Source organism: Sorex araneus, chromosome 2, assembly GCF_027595985.1.
Source record: "Sorex araneus isolate mSorAra2 chromosome 2, mSorAra2.pri, whole genome shotgun sequence".
NCBI classification, from domain to species: domain Eukaryota; kingdom Metazoa; phylum Chordata; class Mammalia; order Eulipotyphla; family Soricidae; genus Sorex; species Sorex araneus.
Genome location: NC_073303.1, coordinates 232,316,150 through 232,336,307, shown reverse-complemented (window position 1 = coordinate 232,336,307; position 20,158 = coordinate 232,316,150). Strand labels below are relative to the sequence as shown.

The 20,158-nt window shown below is 60.4% G+C and overlaps 1 protein-coding gene across 2 annotated transcripts; it reads left to right on the top strand.

The window, feature by feature from the left end:
• The first annotated feature begins 310 nt into the window (after positions 1 to 310).
• On the top strand, positions 311 to 19,815 carry PDE4C (phosphodiesterase 4C). Of its 2 annotated transcripts, XM_004616849.2 has the most exons (17): positions 311 to 396; positions 2,197 to 2,255; positions 4,271 to 4,476; positions 13,044 to 13,235; positions 13,710 to 13,746; positions 13,836 to 13,909; positions 14,093 to 14,145; positions 14,410 to 14,522; positions 14,605 to 14,698; positions 15,136 to 15,299; positions 15,433 to 15,531; positions 15,825 to 15,989; positions 16,067 to 16,166; positions 16,516 to 16,670; positions 17,257 to 17,379; positions 17,856 to 18,038; positions 18,824 to 19,815. In XM_004616849.2, the coding sequence occupies exons 2-17, from the start codon at positions 2,214 to 2,216 to the stop codon at positions 19,226 to 19,228; spliced, it is 2,205 nt and encodes a 734-aa protein (XP_004616906.1). In that variant the 5' UTR covers positions 311 to 396; positions 2,197 to 2,213; the 3' UTR covers positions 19,229 to 19,815. The 2 variants fall into 2 exon arrangements, with proteins under 2 accessions (XP_004616906.1, XP_054984735.1); XM_055128760.1 differs by lacking the exons at positions 311 to 396; positions 2,197 to 2,255; positions 4,271 to 4,476 and adding an exon at positions 10,567 to 10,703.
• Positions 19,816 to 20,158: the final 343 nt, after the last annotated feature.

Here is a 20,158-nt window from a genome sequence, read left to right as displayed (position 1 = left end):
TGCTGGCCCAGGGTGACCGCGTTGGGCGCTAAACTCCAATGCAGGCAGGATGCCTCCATTGGAAAATGCTAGGGCAGAAGACGTCTGTCTTCTCTCCCCAGTAACCCCACCCCACCAAGTTCCACCTCTTGAGCGCCAGGATAGAGCCCCATCCAGGCCCTCAGAGCTGCAGGGCTGATGGGTTCCAGGGTGCAGTTCTGGGATAAGCCACCAGGGGGGGGAACAGCCATGCGCATGGTGGCCGTCCAGCTGCCCATGGAGCCCGGCTCACTGGTTCAAATGCTGCGCGCCGCTGGGGAGGCAGGTTCGCCAGCAATGACGAATCTCCGGGAGGAAGAGCAAAAACAGAGCCGGAGAAGAGCGAGAAGAGAGGGCAAGAAGTCACACGTGAAAGAGGTCAGCAGAGCCATGCAGGGCAGAGCAGGCTGGGTGCAAAGATGGTGAATTCCGGGCCTGGGCCCAGCGTGAGCGGGTTCTGGGGGTGAATTGGGACAGCGAGGGTGTGGAGGTTGCAAGGTAGAATGTTACCCCTATGGTCCGGGGCCCTGTTGTTCTTTTGGGGGGTGGGGCACATCGGCAATGCTCAGGGCTTAGTCCTGGTGGATCTCTGGCAGCCCCATGGAGTTTGGCAGACGGACGCCAGGTAGGCGACACGCAAGGCTAGCGCCCTGCCTGCTGGGCACACTCTCTCCCCCCAGCGCTGTTGTGTTGTTGCAATGGCGGGGGTCCGCAGACACCTGGCTCTGGTGGTCTCACATTTGGTGGTGCTGGGGATAGAGAGGGGCACTGTGTGCAGCGCCGGCATCGGAGCCCGGCGCTGCACACCTGTGAGGCAGGTGCTTTCCCGGGAGCCTGCACTGCACCCTGTTGTCCGGGTGCACAGAAACAGGGTGATGCCTCTGTCTCTGCAAATGGGACAGATACTGGCCTGGGGACCAGAGCGATAGCACAGCAGGGAGGGTGTTATCCTTGCATGCGCCAACCTGGGTTCGGTCCCTGGTATCCCATATGGTCCCCTGAGCACCGCCAGGAGTAATTTCTGAGTGTAGAGTCAGGAGAAATCCCTGGGCACCGTCAGGTGTGGCTCCCCCCAAAAAAAACCTGGTCTGTGAGGAGCCAGTTTGGGGACCCGGGTTCCATGGCATCGTGTGACCCTCAGCTTTTCTTTGAGTGACATCCAGTGGTGACTAGGGCGTGGACAAAAGTGGCCCTTAGGGTCTGTGTCCACCCTGGAGGGAAACTGCTCTTAGAGAGATACGCAAAGTCACCTGCTTTATCGGGTGAGTCTGAACCAGCGAGGGTCATGCTCTGATGGTTCTCGGGGGCAGAGAGGACGGCGGGGCCTCCCGGGCAGGCGGCAGTTCGGGTGAAACATTAACTCTGAGGAGAGGCTCTACGGCCCCTTCTACTGGCCTTGCCTTGACCACTGACTGCCCTCCCCAGGTCCCGCCCACACTACCGTCCAGTCTTAACCACACCCAACGCCCTGGCCACGCCCCGGGTGAGCACCACGCCCATTGCTCTGGCCACGCCCCCGCCTCACCTCTGGGTCGGTCCACCTGTAGAGGGTCTTGGATGGGCCTGGGGCAGGCCCGCACTGCCCAGCTTTACCCACGCGAGCCTGCAAGCACTCTGGAGCCCTCCTGGCCCTAGAGTCCCTCGTGCAGCAGGTATCCCAGAAACTTGAACTGCAGAAATCACTGGCCAGCACCTGGCGACGCATGGTCTCTGTGTGCTTGTCTCTGAGGAGGAGGGTGAACACAGAGGCAATAAAACAGACCCCTGTGGTCCCACCCTCCGGGCCACATCCAGAGCCCGCGGGGACAACCTGAGCCTTCACTCCCACTCGCTCCTCCTGGCTACCCCTGGCTGGGCAGGGAGGTTGACCCGGCCAGCCAGACTGGCAGAGAGATAGTTAAGGTCCCCACGGGGTGGGGGATGGGGACAGGCCCGTCCTCCCGTCCTCCCGCCTGCCCCTCAGGTCACAGGACCCAGCTGGATGGGTGGCGGAAGCAGGTGTCAGATCTCGTGCAGGTCGTATGCGTTTGGGGGACTCGGGGTGGGGTGGGCCCCTTGCCACACTTCTGTGAATCCGGGTGGGCCTGCAGAGGTCCGGAGGGGCTGCGGTGAGACCCTGTGGGGAGGGTGCACACTGCGTGGGGCTCACAGGCTTGGGTCCTCCTGCTCACTCCCCAGGTCAGAGCAGCTGAAGCATGCGGCGCAGCGGCACGGCCCTCCCCTTCCTGCTGAGCGAGGTGAGTGGGACTGGGAAAGCTCAACTCTGGGCAGCAGCGCCGAGGTCCAGGGACCCCCCACCTGAGGCTGGCATAGGCCAGGGCTCAGCCGCGTGTGCGAGGAGCAGAGTGAGGCCCCTGGGACTGGCTGCAGAGCGTCTTTATTTGATATATGTTAGTTATTTTTTGGGGGGGTCACACCCCACAGGGGTTACTCCTGGCTCAGCACTCAGGGATCACTCCTGGCTGTGCTCAGGGGACCCCATGGGATGCCAGGGATTGAACCTGGGTCAGCGGCGTTCAAGGCCAGCACCCTCCTTGCTGTGTTGTCGCTCCAGCCCATAAGTGAGCTGTTTTGCAGGTATCCCCCAAGCAAGCTCAGGGACTCAGGCCTGCCTCACACAGCCTGCAGTGGGCACCTGAGTCTGGGCCTCGCTCAGGGGCCTGCGGTGCCAGAGTCCCTCAGCTCTTTGACTTCTCTGGATTCCATCCCCACAAGATTTTCTGGTGGGCAGTTGGGCCCCAGCTGCTGTGCTTGGGCTCTGCATTCAGGGATCCCTCCTGGAGGTGGAGGGACGGGCCCAGGCCAGCTGTGCGCATCATGCTGGGCTGCTGCTCTGGCTCCAGGTCATGTCTTTTCTGACCATCAGGGACAAAGAGACAGTGCAGCCAGTTGGTCACTGCCTTGCCCACGGCTGATGTGATCCCACCACCACGTAGGGGCCCTGAGCTGTGCTGGGAGTGACCCCTAAGAAGTATGGTGACACTGCAACCTAGCACGTATGTCCTCCCAGGGGCTGACAATGATGAATTCTGCAGTGAGAACAAGACAAGCAATGCAGCAAGGTCCCTAGAGCAAAAGTGATGCCTGGAGCCAGAGTGACAACACAGCTGTGAGGCACTTGCCTTGCATGCGGCTGACCTGGATTCAAGCCCCAACACCCCGTAGGGTCCCCAAGCCCTGCCAGGAGTAATTCCTGGGTGCAGAGCTGGCAGTCAGCACTGACACCACTGGGGAATCACGGAGGGTAGCAGCAGAGGCCAAGAGGGGGATATAACCCTGTCAGGGGCCGGAGCGATAGGATAGCACAGAGGGCATTTGCCTTGCACATGGCTGACCTGGGTTCAATTCCTGGCTTCCCATATGGTCCCCCAAACACTGCCACGAGTCATTCCTGAGGTCATTCCTCAGGAGTAACCCCTGAGCACTGCCATGTGTGGCCCTCCCCCAAAATAGGTAAAACCATGACTCAGGGTCACCATCGGGGCTGTGTGTGTCATGCAGGGCCCAATGGGCTGCGTGTCTGAGAACATCCAAGGAGGACTTTGGCCTCGCTGCCCAGGGCAGGGTGGACGATGGTGCTCAAGCTGCTGTCGCCTGTGGCTTTCAATCTCCTGCTTGGGCCTCGTGCTCTGTACAGCCCAGAGTTTTGACCACCACCCACTTGGAGGAAACTAAGGCTGGGAGGGGCCCTGAGGAGACCCCAGGTGTGTTTTTTTGGGCCAGTGCAGGGAACCAGTGCAGGGGCAGCTGTTTTGAGGTCCCGTGTTCACCGCCTGACTCGACTTCAGTCCCTGGCACCCATTTGGCCTATTTGTTCCCCTAGCACCCCCATTTGATCCTCCAGACTCCTCTAGGCGTGATCCCTGAGCATGGAGCCAAGTAACCCCTGAGCCAGGTGTGACTCAAAACCCCCAAAACCAACTTAAATTTAAAAATATATTTATATGTATACATATATATATGGACTGGAGCGATAGCACAGCAGGTAGGGCCTTTGCCTTGCACGCGGCCGACCTGGGTTCGATTACTCTGTCCCTCTCGGAGAGCCTGCCTGGCAAGCTACCAAGAGTATCCCGCCCGCATGGCAGAGCCTGGCAAGCTCCTAATGGGGTATTCGATATGCCAAAAACAGTAACAACAAGTCTCACAATGGAGACGTTACTGGTGCCCGCTTGAGCAACTCCATGAACAATGGAAGGACAGTGATACAGTGATACAGTGATGTTCACTGTCTGCTGTGGGTTCCCCACAGGTGCGGGAGCTCACGGATTCAGCCTCGGCACCTGTGAGCCCGCAGGGCACCAGGATCATCCGGAGACGCTTCTCGGGGACCCCGCTGCTGCCACCCCTGTCCAGCCGCCTCGGGTCCCCCGGAGCAGACACAGAACCGAGCACCCGTGTGGTATTCACCATCGAGACCCGTGGGGCAGAGCCCAGCCAGGGGCCAGCCTTGGGCAGGTGAGGGGGCAGAGTACCCCGGGGAGAGGAACGGAAAGTCTGGGTAGAAGAAGCCTCTTTGTGTTTGTTTGTTTGGATCACACCCAGCAGTGCTCGGGGATCACTCCCGGTGGGGTTCAGGAAGCCATATGGGGCGCTGGGCAGCCACAGCAAGGCCAGAGTGCTCCCAGTTGTGCTCCTCTCTGGCCCATTTTCAGCGTTTTTTGAGCACAAACTGCACACAGGGGACATGACACTGGGCACAGTCACAGGTGAGCAGAGGTGGGAACAGACTCGGAGCAGCCGGGAGAGATTGGGGGTCTGGGAGGGTGCACAGTGACCGGCCAGAGAGGAAAGGAAAGGTTGCTTAAAAGAGTGCATCTGTGCTCAGCCTGAAGAGTGAGAAGCAGGTATGCAGGTGGGAGGGGGGGTGTGCAGGGAAGGGTGTGCCAAGCAGGAAGAACAGAATGTGCAAAGCCTCATACTCCAAAACATTAGGTGTATGAGATGCTAAATACAGATCCATGTGGCTGCAGGCTGAAAGGGAACTCTAGGGGGGTGTACAGGGAGCCCACAAACCCTCACGGGGTGCTGAGGGTGTCTTCATGGCCTTGAGCTGAACCCTGAGGTGTTCATAGAACTATCTCTGTGGCCTAGACTTTGAGAGTTTTTTTGGGGGGAATGGGGGACATACCCAATTGTGCTCAGGGGTGACTCTTGGCTATGCACTCAGGGGTCACTCCTGGTAGTGCTCAAGGGACCCTGTGGGATGTCAGGGATTGGACTCAGGTCAGCTGCGTCCAAGAGCAGCGCCCTCCCACTACTATTGCTCCAGCCCTCGACTTTGATTTTTCACGTTTGATATTGGGGATGCCAAGAAATGGGAACACTGTATTTATGCCCCAGAGATCAGTGCTAGGAGCGAAGGTTGTAAGCCCCGGGTCCCTCACCCCTGATCCTGCTGTCGCCTGCTGTCCCTTCTGGGAGGCTGCTGTCCCTTCACCCCCAAGTGGGGGTCTGGCCCCAACATTCCCCACACCCCACATGGCCAATGTCCCTGTGAGTTTTCTGAGCCCAGAGGGGTCTTGGATGGGAGAGATTGAGCAGTGGCCAGGGCACGGGCTTTGCATGGGGCTGCCTGGGGTTCAATTCCCAGCACCCCAAGGGCCCCTGAGCCCCTCCAGGAGTGATCTTGAAGGCAGAGTCAGGAGTAAGCCCTGAGCACCCTCCAAGTATGGCCTGAAACAATAACAATCGTGAATCACTGCATCTCCTGCCCTCAGATGGGCCAGTCCTGCCCGCCCATCCTCTTCCTTGAGGTTACACTGCCTGGATGTCCAGAGGGGGCCCGCAGGGGCCAGCCCGAGGCTCCTCCAGGTGTGGAACTGGGACTGGGGGCACGGCCAGACCGCATGAGACTCTTCCTGCAGCGTCTGGGGTGGACAGCTGTGCCCCACCCTCCCTGCCTGCACCCTCTGGGGCTTTGCTGGAGAGCCTGCCTTCCTGAGGCCGGGACCTGGGAGGTGCCCTGGTCCATGCCCCCAGGGGCTCCTTGACGCTAGCACTGGGGAGGGGCAGAGGCCCTTCAGCACTTCCTGCGTGGACAGTGCTCCTACTGAGGCCTCCAGACCTTTCTTCTGGCTGCATTTTCAAGCTCCAGGAGAAGAAATAGCACCATGGCAGGAGTGGGGCGGGGGGGCTTCAGCAGCATCTGTGGGACTATTTTCGTTCTTTCCACTGCAGGCTCCTATCTTCACCCTCTTGCATTCAGTACTAGAGGGGGCCTCAAACCTTTGGGATCCCTGGAGCGCCCCCCAGGCCCTTTCTGAAGCTCCCACTGGAGTCCCCCTCAGGGCCCTTCAGCACTGTCACGTGGACAGCTCCTCGCTGTCGCTTCCACCCGCAGGCCTGGAGCGCGGTTCCTTGGCTCCCGCTGGGGCAGATCTGCTTCCCTTCTCCGGTGCAGAGGGAGCTGCGGAGTGCAAGAAGGGGTGGGCCCTTGCAGCCTCCCAGGCACAGCCCGAGTCTCGACGCACCTGTGGCGGCAGCCCTGGCGCCCCATCCGCGTCCAGCAGCGCTTTCACTGGGACCCCAAATAACCCATAGGCCGCTGAGAGGTGGCCTGCAGGAGCATGGGAGCTGGGCTGGAGAAGGCGTGTATGGGGCCTGGTGGGCGGGCGGGGCCTGATAGGATGGGCGGGGCGGGGCGGATGGGCGGGCCCTTCCCAGTTGGGTGGGGCCTAGTTGGATGGGGCGTGGCCTGGTGGGCTACGGTCTGACAGGAATGGGGCAGGGCCTGGGTCTGTGGAGTGGGGGCGTTTTGGGGGGCGGTTGCTTGCAAAGGATCTGGGCTGGCTAGAGCTGGTGGGGAGGTGGGGTCAACGGCCTACTTTTTTGCAGGTATTGTGGGATTCTACGGGTCTCTGCACGGATCTGGATGGGGGCATGAGCAGGTCAGGGTGGAGGGTTTCAGGGGGATTGGGGCACGCTGCACACATCTGGCCCCCATACCCTGGAGGCCTGCCCGAGTCCCAGGTAGAAGGGAAGCGGAGAGGAGCTGATGCTGCTTTCCCTCCTGTCTCTCTGGGGAGCACCAGCCAAAGGGAGAGATGCTCCCAGCAGGCCCTCCAGGCCAGCAGGGCAAAAGAGGGCTTCAGGAGCCCCCTAGGAACTACTGGAGTAGCGCCCTAAGCAGGCTGCTCTCGGAGGATGCCAGGTGCGCCCCATGATGAGGTCCTGACTTCCTCCATCAACCCGGGACCGGCATCAGGGCAGCAGGCTGGCTGGACTTGTGCCCAGGTGACCCTGCAGCCTCCCAGGCACAGCCTTCCGCTTCCCAGTGACTCACAATTTTCCATCTTTAAGAATGAGTAAGCAGGGACTAGGTTTGGGCCCCCGGTGGCTCTGGAAAGCTGGAGTGGAGGGTGAGGCCCTGTGAGCGTGTGAGCAGCATGTGTGGGCTCATGGGCACCCTCGCAGGTATGTGCTGGGGCCAGTGCGGCTGGGCACTCAGAAAAGCCAGGCCAGGCCCATCCACCAGCTCCCAAGCAGGGGCTTCCCTTAGTCTGTGTCATGGGGCAGGAGCACAGAGCAATTTTGTCTCAAATGTTGTGTGCTGGGTGTATGTCCCCCAGCATGGGACGCTCTCTAGCCCACAAAAGTCGTGTTCAATAAGCATTTATTGAGTACCTATTGAACACCACAACCTATACTGGGCAAGGACAGCCATGGACTCCCCATCTCAGCGATTCCAACCAACTGGGCAGAGATTCCAGGGTGGAGAGTGTACCTTGAGAGAGAAAGGGCTGAAAGGTCAGCTCAGCTCTGACAGAAGGATGAACAGCAGCAGGTCAGGGTACAGGGAACAGAATGTTGATCAGAAGGAATGGAATGTACAAAGCTTCAAACTCAATAGCATCAGGTGTTAGGGGCACTGGGCACAGGTCCGGGTGACTGTGGGGCATGAGGGGAGGCTCTTTGCTGAGCACCCACTGAATGGTGAGCCCTGAGGACACAGCGGGAGCAGGCATTTACTCTCTGGGACTGGTGAAATAGGCAGACATGCACATCAGATGCTCCTCACATGGATCATAAAACTACAAATAACAGAGCTCTAGACGACTGACCTGACTGGTTGGTCAGGGAAAACTTCCTGGAGATGATGTTCCAGAGCAAATAAGTCAACAGAACGAGGAACTTCTGGACAAAGGGATGAATATGGATTGGATTCAGCTCAGCTGTTCTGAGGAGCAGTGAGGGAAGGGGGAGGAGGAGACTGGAGTGAGCCCAAAGGAGGGCATGAGGGCAGTGGGGAGCTGCGGGAGGGAGGGAAGCAAGACGGCTGGGATCTAACCAGGAGGGAACCCACCATTTTTCTCACTGTGGAACAATCTGCAGGGTGTGGGCTCAGGCATCCTGCCCGTCAGGGCTCTTTCTGTTGCTGTTGCTGAAGGCCACACCGGTGATGCTCAGGGGTCACTCCTGGTTTTGCTGGGGGACCATAGAGGGCCCTAGGGATCAAACCTGGGTCAGCTGCATGCAAGACAAACGCCTCACCCGGTCACTGGGGACCCCCCAGGTCTCATTGTAAGCGGCTCCAAAAAACAGGAGTAACAGCCACCACCGTCTGGCGGCGCGCGCCCCCTGGGGGCAGAGGAGAGAAATGCTTCCCAGGAAGGACTGAGAGGGAGCCGCAGCAGGGTTGGCAGGGCCCCCACCCCCACCCCCAACCCCAGTAAGTCATAGAGCACTGCAGAGTCAGAGGGGAGCAGTCCTTCAGCTCGGGCTCCTTCCGGAGGGCCACACGGGCCACACTTCAAATGCCCAGTCTCCAGTCTCTCTCTCTCTCTCTCTCTCTCTCTCTCTCTGCCTTTCCAGGGTTTAAGCTGCTTGATCTGTGGTGCAGGGGACCACCGCCATCCCCCGCACCCAGAGCATCCCAAGCTCTGCCGGGATAAAGTCCCAAGTGCAGAACCAGGAGTAAGTCCTGAGCATGGTCAAGTGCAGGGAAAAATGAACCAATCAACAAAGCCTTAATGTCACACCCTGGAGGTGAGAGTGGACTCTTGACCGCTGTCGGGTGTGGGTGGGCCTGGCCCCACCTTTCAACCATGAGAGGAGCACAAGCCTAGGCTACCTCAGTTTCTTCACCCTCAAAATGAGAATCGCAGTTGGCACTGGGCGGAATCTGTGAGGAACCTGGAAGTCGCACCCGCACCTCAGAAGGCGCCGGTGTGGGTGTGCAGGGGGAACCCCAGTTCCCGTGGAGACTGTGACCTCACCCTGACGCCATGTGGCCATGGCACAGCTGTAAGACACAGAGGCAGGGCTGGGCCAGACACTTGGCCGCTGGGTTTGCAGGGAGCCCACTCGGGGTGTCCAGATGCAGACTTAGGCTGGAGTTCTGCCCCAGTGCAGCCCCCCGCCCCTCTCACTCAACCTCTTCCGGGGGATGGAGGGTCCCTGCCAGGGCTCCTGGGCCCGGGTGCTGGCGTCTCTGAGCCCCGAAGCTGTCCCCTGGGACTGACTATAATTAGGTCCTCTCCTCTCCCACAGCCACCCAGGATATTTCTGTCTCCGGGACAGTCAACATCGGTTCCCAGCAGGTGCCTTGAGGTCCCCCACAGACCCCCAAGACTCACTGGACCCTCTATTCCTTGGCAGGCCACAGGTCCCCCACTGAACACTGACTACTGTGACCCCAAACACCATAGTCGCTGGAGCTCACTCACCCTGATGATTACCAGGAACCGGTGGAGGGGTATTCTTAGGGGCCCCCAGTGTTTCTCACAGTGAGGATGGGGTGGCGGGGGCTCTGGGAAGGCCCCCCCTGGACTTACCCCCTGTAAGAGGCTCCTGACCCTTCCTTGGCTGGTAGCCCTGAGACTGGGTTGTTTTTGATTTCTGCCTTTTTTGTGGACTCAGCAGGCCACCGGCACCACGACCAGGGCTTTGGGACACAGCCCTAGGTCCCCCCACCCCGCCCCACGCCTCAGGCCCCCCTTCCTGTGGGGTGGGGCTCGCGCTGAGACAGGAGAGGGGACTGACACTGCGCAGGGCGGAAGGGGTGCGGATGTTTGTCTGGTGGAGACAGGGCCGAGGGGGCCTGGGGAATGTCACTCAGAGGCCAGCCAGCGGGTGGTCAGGCCGGGACTGGGAGGCTGGCCAGCAGCGAAGCTCCCTTTGCTCCCGCCTCAGTTTCCCACTTAGAAGCCACCAGCCGCTGTCCCTGGGTTTGGAGTGTGGGCAGAGGGGCTGTGCCGGGTGGGTCCGGGTTGGGCTCCATGCCCACTGACCCTCTTCTGACAACCATCCTCTGACTTCAGCACCTCACAGCCTCCCCACCCCCGCTGAGCTGATGGGCGGCCCTGGGGGGAAGGCATGGGGGGGCGGGGCGGCGCTGCCCTCCCAGAACAGGAACCAAGTTGGCCTGGCAGCGCCGTGCCTCAGTTTCCCCGCGGGGAACGGGGTAGAGGGAGCAGCTGGGCGGCCACGGGGGCGCCTCCCCTTTCCCCCAGCCCGGGCCGGCCCCGCCCCCACAGGCCATGCTGAAAAGGCCCCGCGCAGCCCGGCCCGGCCCCCACCAGCCTTGCGCCTCCCGGAGTCGGGGTCATGCAGGGTCCCCCCGCGCCCACGAGTCCCGGCTCTCCCCGGGGGTCCCCGCGCGGCTCCCCCGGGCTCTTCAGGAAGCTCCTGGTGAACCAGAGCATCCGCCTGCAGCGGCGCTTCACCGTGGCCCATCCGCTGTGGTGAGGTGGGAGTGGGGCCGGGGGTCCCGACTGGCGCGGGGGCCGACCCCGCCGGGGAACGCGCCTGTGCCCCCCGCATTGGGCACGCATGGAGCTGGCCGGCGCGCGGCTCCTCCTGCCCAGTCAGGGTGAGGCCGGGGGAGGGACAGTGGTGGTTCCTGCTGGCCAGCAACCAGATGGCCCTGGGGGGGGGCTTGTCACCGCGCCCTGCCGGGAGCCTGGCTGGAGGGGAGCCTCGGAGGTCGGCTTCGATGGCAAAAGGGGTCACATCCGGCGGCCCCCAACCCGAGTGGTCCCGAGCTCCAAGACTCCGTGGAGGGTTCCCCAGCCCCGTAGGGAAATGCTGGCTTTGGGCGGGGGGTGGGGTGGGGGGGGCGGGGAGGCAGATGGGCGAGGCTGGGGTCCCAGGTGGCTCGTGGCCACGCCTGGGTTAGCGCCTCAGTCGCTCGTCATTGGCGGTCGCCGGGCTCCCGGCCGTGTGACAGTGACCGCGCGGTGGAGGGTTAGCCGTGACCCTGGTCCTCCGTGGCACCTTGCCAGTCCTGGCGGGTTGGGCTCCCGCGTCCCCAGAGCGCAGCCCAGCTTAGTCAGAGCTCCAGAGCCTGCGCCCCGGGCTGCCGCGGAGCCTGACTCAGTTTCCCCGTCCCTCGGAGGGTCAGGCACGCGGTTCCCACAGTCCGGGAGCCCTCGCCCCCCGCCGCCCGCGTCATGGAGCGTCCTGACCCGGCGGCTCTCGGCTAAGTTTAGCGCAGAAAGAAAAACAGCTGCTGGGGCTGCACAACACGGCGCGCGGGCCGTCGGCCTCAGTTTCCCCGCACGCATGCGCGTGCACATTCCCAGATCCTGGCGGGAGAGGCAGGAGTCGGGGTGGGGAGGTGGGGAATCGCCCCTGATACCCCCTACTCTGGAGAGTTTGGGGGGCGTCCCAGCCGCAGCAAGCCCGCGGGACTGGGCCAGAAGAGACCACGCCCCAATGACGCCAAGGGACGCGCCTCTTGGCGCCACCCTCGTGCGCGCGCAGAACACTGCCGGTTTCAACCTTGGGGATCCACCCCGTGGGATCTGACCGTTTGATCACCGCCGCCCGTGTGTGAACGAGCCAAATGAGTCCAGCCGACCTGGAAGGAATCCCGCCTTGTCCCTCAACCCAGCCTGGCCTGAGCTGCAGCACGGACTGGGGGCACCTGGCAGGACCTAGGTGGACAGTGGCCTTTAGTGACGCCTCGAGACCTGGGTGACCGCCAGTGCCTCCCGGTGTTTGTCCCTACTGACTGCACCCCCTTTTTAAAAAACCCGAAAGGGGCTGGAGCGATAGCACAGCGGGTAGGGCGTTTGCCTTGCACGCGGCCGACCCAGGTTCGAATCCCAGCATCCCATATGGTCCCCTGAGCACCGTCAGGAGTAATTCCTGAGTGACAAGCTAGGAGTAACCCCTGTGTATCGCCGGGTGTGACCCCAAAATAAGCAAAAAAAAAAAAGTAAATAAAAAACCCGAGAGACCAGGGCTGGAGGGATAGCACAGTGGGTAGGGCGTTTGCCTTGCACGCGGCCAACCCAGGTTCGAATCCCAGCATTCCATATGGTCCCCTGAGCACCGCCAGGGGTAATTCCTGAGTGAAGAGCCAGGAGTAACCCATGTGCATCGCCGGGTGTGACCCAAAAAGAAAAAAAAAAAACCCGAGAGACCATTCCTCTTCCTGGTTGCTCCATCCTGGTCCTCCATCCCTTCCCAGTCTTTGTTTTGGGTCACACCCAACGATGCTCAGGGCTCACTTCTGGCTCTGCACTCAGGAATCACTCCTGGTGGTGCTCAGGGAAATGACCACATGCAAGGCAAACGCCCTCACCACTGTCCTATCACCCCCACCCTCCCCCCACCCCACCCCCCTCTGTCTTTTTTTTTTTCCCCCTCTGTCTTTATCTCCTGATCCCAGAGAGAGGGGCAGAGATTGCCCTTCCCGACTCCTGACTCCAGGTGTGATCAGAGGGCAGGAGTGGCTGAAGTGCTGAGAGGGGAATCGAGGGGTGCGGGAGCAGGGGCACGCACAGTGGAGTAAAGTCCTCCTGATGCAGATAGAGCTTGTGCAAAGACCCAGAGGTAGAGAGCACATAGTGGGGACCCAACAGAAGCTGGGATGAGCTGGCGGAGCCAGAGTGCCTTTGGCCTGATATCCTGGACTTCGTTTCCCCCTTCGCATGTACACAGCCAGCAGAGGAAGGCTGAGACCTCCCTGTTTGGGGGACATGTCAGATATCCCTAACCTGGAAAGGGCTCAGGGCTGCAGGGGCTCACAGGTAATCCAGAACTCTCAGCTCTCACTGAGCCTCCTGTGCCTTCAGCTTTGACCTGGAAAATGGATTTTCATGCGGAAGAAGCTCCCTTGACCCCCAGGTGGGCCCTGGCTTGGGTCGCGCAGTACAAGCTCCAAGTCAGCACTGCCAACGGCGGGAATCCTTCCTCTACCGATCAGACAGCGACTTTGAGCTCTCTCCTAAGGCCATGTCCAGGAATTCCTCCGTGGCCAGCGACCTGTGAGTCCCCGCCTCTTCCTCCAGCCTCCACTCTCTGTTCCTCTGTTCATCCCACCTCCTTCAAGTGACCATTTGCCCTGGGTTTTGAGGTTTAAGTAGGAGTTCGCCAGGCACACTCCCTCAGTAGAACATGTCCAAAATGACACCATTGAGTTCAGAATGGGTGAGGTTGGGAGCAATTCCAGGAGCACCAAAGTCAGATACTTAAATCTGAGGTCCCTGGTGTCCCAAGCAAAAAGGGAAGCGCAGTCCTGTATGGTCCTCTTTGACCAAGCCTCCTGCTGCCCCCAGGGACTGAGTCCCTCATTTAGGAGGCCGGGATAATGTGTCTGGCCGGTAGGAGGGGCTGCTGTGGCCTTCAGGCAGTGGACGGGGTGATGTAGATGGAAGGGTCCCGCAGGGCAGGTAGAAGCTGGAGCGTGGACCGTGCCAGACGCTTCCTGAGCGCTTTCCTGACACTTCTGCTTTCCGCAGTCACGGAGAAGACATGATCGTGACGCCCTTTGCCCAGGTAGGAGTCCAGCCTGCCCCTTCTCCCTGGTTCCCGCATCCTCCCAGCTGGCTGACCATTCCCCATGCTGACCATCACCCTGCTGATAGGTCCTGGCCAGTCTGCGGACTGTTCGGAGCAATGTGACCGCCCTGGCCCACCTGCCAAGCAGAGGGGCAGCCAGGTAAGCCTGATGGAAGAAGGGTAGGCAGGGAGGGGCGGGGCTACACTGTGGTGGGCGGGGCCTACACAAGAGAGGGCGGTGTCTATCAGTGGGGCGGGGCACGGGTGAGTGGCCTGGGTGAGAGCCTGAGAACCGACCTGGAGGGCTGAGGGCATGGCCATCTCTTTGTCCACTGTACCCCAGGCAGGCATCCGTGGGGAATCCCCTGACTACAGCTCAGCCTCCCGCACCTTCAGGTGAGCACCCCTCTGCAGTGAGCTTCTGACCCAGACTGACCTTTGGGTGTGCCCTTCAGCTAATCTAATGGCAATCCTACCCCGCACAAAGGGGCCGAGGGTAGGCCGAGGCTCAGAGAGGGGCAGCGATCAGCACGTGGTTCACATAGCCCCTTTGGGACAGATCTGGGGCTCTGATCTTGGGTGCTGCAGTAGCCCTGCTGGAAGCATGAAGTGGGGGACCTCCTGGGTGGGAGGGGCAGTGCCCTGACTCGCCACTCTCAGAGGAGCCTGGTCACAAGCTGGCATGGGAGACACTGGAGGAGCTGGACTGGTGCCTGGAGCAGCTTGAGAGCCTGCAGACACAGCACTCGGTGGGCGAGATGGCCTCCAACAAGGTGAGGGACCACAGCAGCCCAGAGCCCTGCCGCGCCGCCCCACCCGCTCCCGGCCCTGGCACCCCAACCCCCATCCCCACAGTTCAAGCGGATGCTGAGCCGAGAGTTGACACACCTGTCGGAAACCAGCCGCTCCGGGAACCAGGTTTCGGAGTACATAGCCCGGACCTTCCTGGGTGAGCAGGAGTGGGGGTCACTGCCTGGACACCACTGAGAGGCAGGAAGGAGGGAGATAGAGAAGCCCCAACTCTATTGGAGGAGAGCAGAAACACAGACACAGACACCCCAGGCCCTCTGGGGTCAGGGCTGGATGAGAGGGGAGAACAAGAGTAAATGCTGGGTGGAAGGGGCATAAATGCTAGGGTTTTGAAGGATGAATAAGAGCTCACCAAGGAAGCGATGCAAAGAATCAGACAGATAGATCTTCATTTGGGGGATGGAAAGGTTATTGGGTTGATCCCCAATGCCAAGCACTTCTGTGTACCTGCAGCAGTCACTGAACAGGGACTCTATTCTAAGTGCTCTTTGACTCATGGAAGAAGGAAACCCATTCATCTTGAGGCTGGGCAAGGATGACCCCAACACAGGAATCAGCTTCTGTCCCTACCTACAGACCAGAAGACAGAGATGGACTTGCCCCTGGTGGCTCAAGCAGAGTCCTCGAGACCCATGTCCCAGATCAGTGTCCTGCGTCGATCCCCACACCAGGCCAGCTTCTCTGCAGCTGCTGTGCCACGCTTTGGGGTCCAGACTGACCAGGAAGAGCAGTTGGCAAAGGTAGGGGCACCCATCCAGAATTCTGTGATGACGTTAGGGGTTCAGTGTCTCATTGGGGTTGGCCAGGAGGGTGCTGAGGCACAAGTCTTGGGGAGCCGGGAGGTGCTGGCAACAGGTTCTCACCTGCCTGTAGGTGCTGGAAGGTGTCCATAAGTGGGGACTGGATGTGTTCAAGGTGGCAGAGCTGAGTGGGGGCCGGCCCCTCACAGCTGTAATTTTCAGCATCTTCCAGGTACCTCCTCAACCTGACTTCCAATAACTGGGGTTCCTCTTCCTGCCCTCAGACCTCAGGGACACGCATTCCTTGAATTCCCCGTCACTTCTAAATTACGTCATTGAGCCGACTCATTCATTCTCTCTAAATCTCCACCCTGGGACCATCCCCAAAGGGAGCCAGAGGGATGGGGAGGCTGGAGGGGACAGAGAGAGGATGGGGCACTGGGGACATTCTCAGACAGGGAGCAGGAGGGGAGAGCAGGGGGAGTCGGAGCAGGGCATGGTCCTGACAGGCCTGTGCCGGAGCAGGGCAGGGACCTGCTGAAGACCTTCCAGATCCCCCCCGACACGCTTGTGACCTATTTGCTAACCCTGGAGAGCCACTACCGCCAGGACGTGGCCTACCACAATAGTACGCATGCGGCTGACGTGGCCCAGTCCACGCATGTCCTGCTGGCCACACCGGCCCTGGAGGTAGGAGCCCCGGGCAGCCGGGCAGGCGTGGGCACCACGGCGTGGGCGAGCAGCCTCACCTGTCGTGTGCCCTGCAGGCCGTGTTCACAGACCTGGAGATCCTGGCTGCCATCTTCGCCAGTGCCATCCACGATGTGGACCACCCTGGCGTCTCCAACCAGTTTCTCATTAACACCAGTGAGTGAGACGAGGGCTCCCTGGAGGTGAGGGCCATGCTCTCTTCAGTGCCCACAGTCTTCCTCCATTGGGGGCTCTGGGTTCACACTAGGTGGTCCATCAGTGGACTCACCTGGAGGTCTATAAAGTGCAGGAGTGGCACTTCCCTGACCTGTACAGGTCAGGCCTGGACCAGAGAAGAGAAGTCAGGTCTTCCAGGAGAACTTCCTGAAGGAAAGGGTATTCACGCCAGGGCTCCAGTGTATGAATAGGAGTTTGCCAAGGATGCGTAAAACTCACTTTGGGGAGGTTGACTGGGGGCAGCGGATCTGGAGACTCTTCAGTGTTTCCCCCTGAACCCTGACCCCAGACTCAGAGCTGGCACTCATGTATAATGATTCATCGGTGCTGGAGAACCACCACCTGGCCGTGGGCTTCAAGCTCCTTCAGGGCGAAAACTGTGACATCTTCCAGAACTTCAGTGCCAAGCAGCGGTTGACTCTGCGCAGGATGGTCATCGACATGGTGAGGCACAGTGGGGAGGGGGCACGCCTCAGTATTGAGGTCTCCGCCTCTTCTGTCCCACCGACAAGCTTTCTCAGGCACCGGTCATATTCCCTGGTGGCCATGACCAAGCCAGCTGTCACTGCGCTCGGAATTGCAGTCCCAGAGGTGGTGGGCAGGGCCGGTCCTGAGGTGCTGGGCCGGAGGGCAATCTGAGATGGGTTCCCTGAGCGGGGAACAGTGGCGAGGGCGGCACAGGGGAGACCCCACCTGGGGAACAGAGTGAGAGTTCTGGCAAGTTGGGCCTTCGGGCTTGGGCATGTAGGGAGCGCTCCTCAGCATGAGAGGTCTGGGGAGAAGTGCTGAGGCTTGCAAGGAATTCCTCAGCGCTGTTCACCCGGGTCTATCTGTTCTGGTGTGCAGGATTCAAACCAAGGTCTCATGCACGTGAGGCAGGCACCAGGCCACCACCTCACAGCCCGCCTGCCTCACAGGTGGGGCGGACCAAGAACCTGGCCAGTCCCAGCCACTTCGGAGCACAGGAAGCTGCCAGGGGCGGGTCCTTGCGGGATGGCAGGGTGCTTCAGGACCCTCCCTTTCTCCCCAGGTGCTGGCCACTGACATGTCCAAGCACATGAATCTCCTGGCCGACCTCAAGACCATGGTGGAGACCAAGAAGGTGACGAGCCTGGGGGTGCTGATGCTAGACCACTACTCGGACCGTATCCAGGTGAGAGGCGGAGGGTTCTTGCCTGACCCCAACCCTCTGTGCCCAGCACCAGTCAAGGCGGAGTTAATGCAACCCCGCCCCCATGGAGGTGTGGTCTCCCGTGACCCCGCCCCTGAATTTATGGGCAGGCCTTCATAATCCTGCCTCATCCATGCACGGGGTGTGGCCTCATCTGACCCCGCCTTCTGCATGTGTGGGGGGGGTCTCGCCTGACTCCACCTCTGCGTGGGGCGGGGCCTCACCCAATTGCCTCTTGCTTGAGGGCGTGGCTTTTCCTGACCCCACCTCATGCCCATGTGGCGGGGCTTCACCCAACCCCACCTCCTGTACCTGAGGGCATGGGGTAATCCTTAGAGGCTGGGGCAAGCTTGGGTGCCAGGATGGATCCACCCTCCTCTGCATCGTCGTGGCCGTCTGGTCTGGGGGCTACCAGACCTGAGCTGTGCCTCTGCCCCCTCTGAGTCGCTTCTCCACAGGTCTTGCAGAGCCTGGTGCACTGTGCTGACCTCAGCAACCCCACGAAGCCGCTGGAGCTGTACCGCCAGTGGACAGCGCGTATCATGGCTGAGTTCTTCCAGCAGGGTGACCGCGAGCGCGACGCGGGGCTGGACGTCAGCCCCATGTGCGACAAACATAGTGCCTCGGTGGAGAAGTCTCAGGTCTAGTGGCGGGGCTGGGGAAGGGGTGGGTGCCGACAGGTTCAAAGCCCAGGCATGAAGTGAGGCGAGGCCTGTGCAGGGCGGCGGGGAATCAGGGTCCCGCAATCTCCGGACTGTAGGAATGCCAGCTGCCCCAACAGGTGGGAGGTAGCTGTTCTGGGGACCATGCCCAGGTGCCTGCAGCCCTGAAAGGTCAGACTGGAATAAAGGAAAGGACTCAGGAGGCAGGGGTTGCCCTGAAGGGCAGGCTTCTAGAAAGGTCTTTTTGTTTGTATGGGGGCCACACCCAGCGATGCCTAGGGGTTACTCCTGGCTCTGAGCCCAGGAATTATTCCTGGCGGTACTCAGAGGACACCCTATGGGAAGCCTGGGATTGAACCCGGATTGCCACATGCAAGGCAAGCCCTCTCCTTGGTGTCCTATCTCTCTAGCCCAGAAAAGGGTTTTTTGTTTATTTTATTTTATTTTTTTGGTTTTTGGGTCACACCCGGCGATGCACAGGGGTTACTCCTGGCTCTTCACTCAGGAATCACCCCTGGCGATGCTCAGGGGACCATATGGGACACTGGGATTAGAACCTGGGTCGGCCGCGTGCAAGGCAAACGCCCTACCCGCTGTGCTATCGCTCCAGCCCCAGAAAAGGGTTTTTTGAGGAGGGTTTTGAAAGCTGAGTGGAGTTGTGAATGGCATTTGCAGTTAGAAGGAACTACGCAGGCCTGGAGGCTGGACCGTGTGTTGGTTATGGGGATTCACAGGCCCCCTCCCTCACTTCATTACTCCCCAAGGTGGGTTTCATCGACTACATCGCTCACCCTCTGTGGGAGACGTGGGCTGATCTGGTCCACCCAGACGCCCAGGACCTGCTGGACACGCTGGAGGACAACCGCGAGTGGTACCAGAGCAAGATCCCCCGGAGCCCCATGGACACCAGCAGCCCTGAGCACGGGGGCCCCGACAGGTTCCAGTTTGAGCTAACTCTGGAGGAGGCCGAAGAGGAGGAGGAGGAAGGGGAGGAAGAGGGAAAAGAGGGAACGTCAAACCTGGAGTCCTTGGGGTCACCCAGCTGTCAACTGTTGTCCCCAGAAGCCAGTCCAGACCCAGAGACCCTCCTCCTGAACACCCCGAGGACCACGGGCCATGCCTGTGTGGATGTTGGGGACGGCGGAACGGCTCCGCCCTGTGACTCCTAATGGCCCTGCAGCCCTCAGATGTGCCCAGGCTGGTCTTAGGGTCCACTCTGATCCCAGGCCAGCTCATAGCCTCCCCTGGGACTGGCCAGGTCTCCCTGACATTTACTGAACAGGATCCTGGGGGGCACTGCCCTCCTGTCCTCCGGGTAGCTCTATCAGGGAGCTGTGGACTGGGGGTTTCTGTGTCCTCTGCACAGCTAGGTCCCCCAGTCACATTCTTTTCCTGGCCAACACCTGCTGAAAACAGAGACTCCCCATGCCGCCCCAGGTCCTGGTGGGTCTGTCTCCTGATCCCAAATCTAGGAGGAGAACCCTTGCTGGGGTGGTGGTACCAGAACCTGCCATGCACACAGTGGGGCGGGTAGCTGGACCCTCCCTGAAATGTCTTAGAAATGTGTATGGGAGTTGAACATGTCTGTGGGGTTTGAGGAACCCCATTACTTTGGGGTTTGGGTTGTTTTGGGGGGTCACACCCGGAGACGCTCAGGGCTTACTCCTGGCTCTGCACTCAGGAATCACTCTTGGCAGGTTCTGAGGACCTTAAGGATTGCCGAGGATCCAAACCCGGGTGATGTGCATTTTGCAAGCCCTGCGCCCTCCCCACTGCATTATCTCTAAGCTGCGAAAATATTTTAGATCAATGTTGTGTCTGTTTCTTTCTTTCTTTTTTTTTTTTTTTCTTTTTGGGTCATACCGGGCGATGCACAGGGGTTACTCCTGGCTCTACACTCAGGAATTACTCCTGGCGGTGCTCAAGGGACCATATGGGATGCTGGGAATCGAATTCGGGTCGGCCGCGTGCAAGGCAAAAGCCCTACCCACTGTGCTATTGCTCCAACCCCTGTGTCTGTTTATTTTTGGGGACACTGAGGCCGTAGGACTTTCCTGCCCCAGGCTTTGGAGCTGGGCCCCCTCTAGTGGCTAGAGGGT

Excerpts from the sequence above, each read along its gene's own strand:
- PDE4C (XM_004616849.2), top strand. The coding sequence starts at position 2,214 with ATGCGGCGCAGCGGCACGGCCCTCCCCTTCCTGCTGAGCGAG. Across the intron at positions 13,236-13,709 it reads TCCTCCGTGGCCAGCGACCT|TCACGGAGAAGACATGATCG; the intron begins GTGAGTCCCCGC and ends TGCTTTCCGCAG. Across the intron at positions 15,532-15,824 it reads TAATTTTCAGCATCTTCCAG|GGCAGGGACCTGCTGAAGAC; the intron begins GTACCTCCTCAA and ends GTGCCGGAGCAG.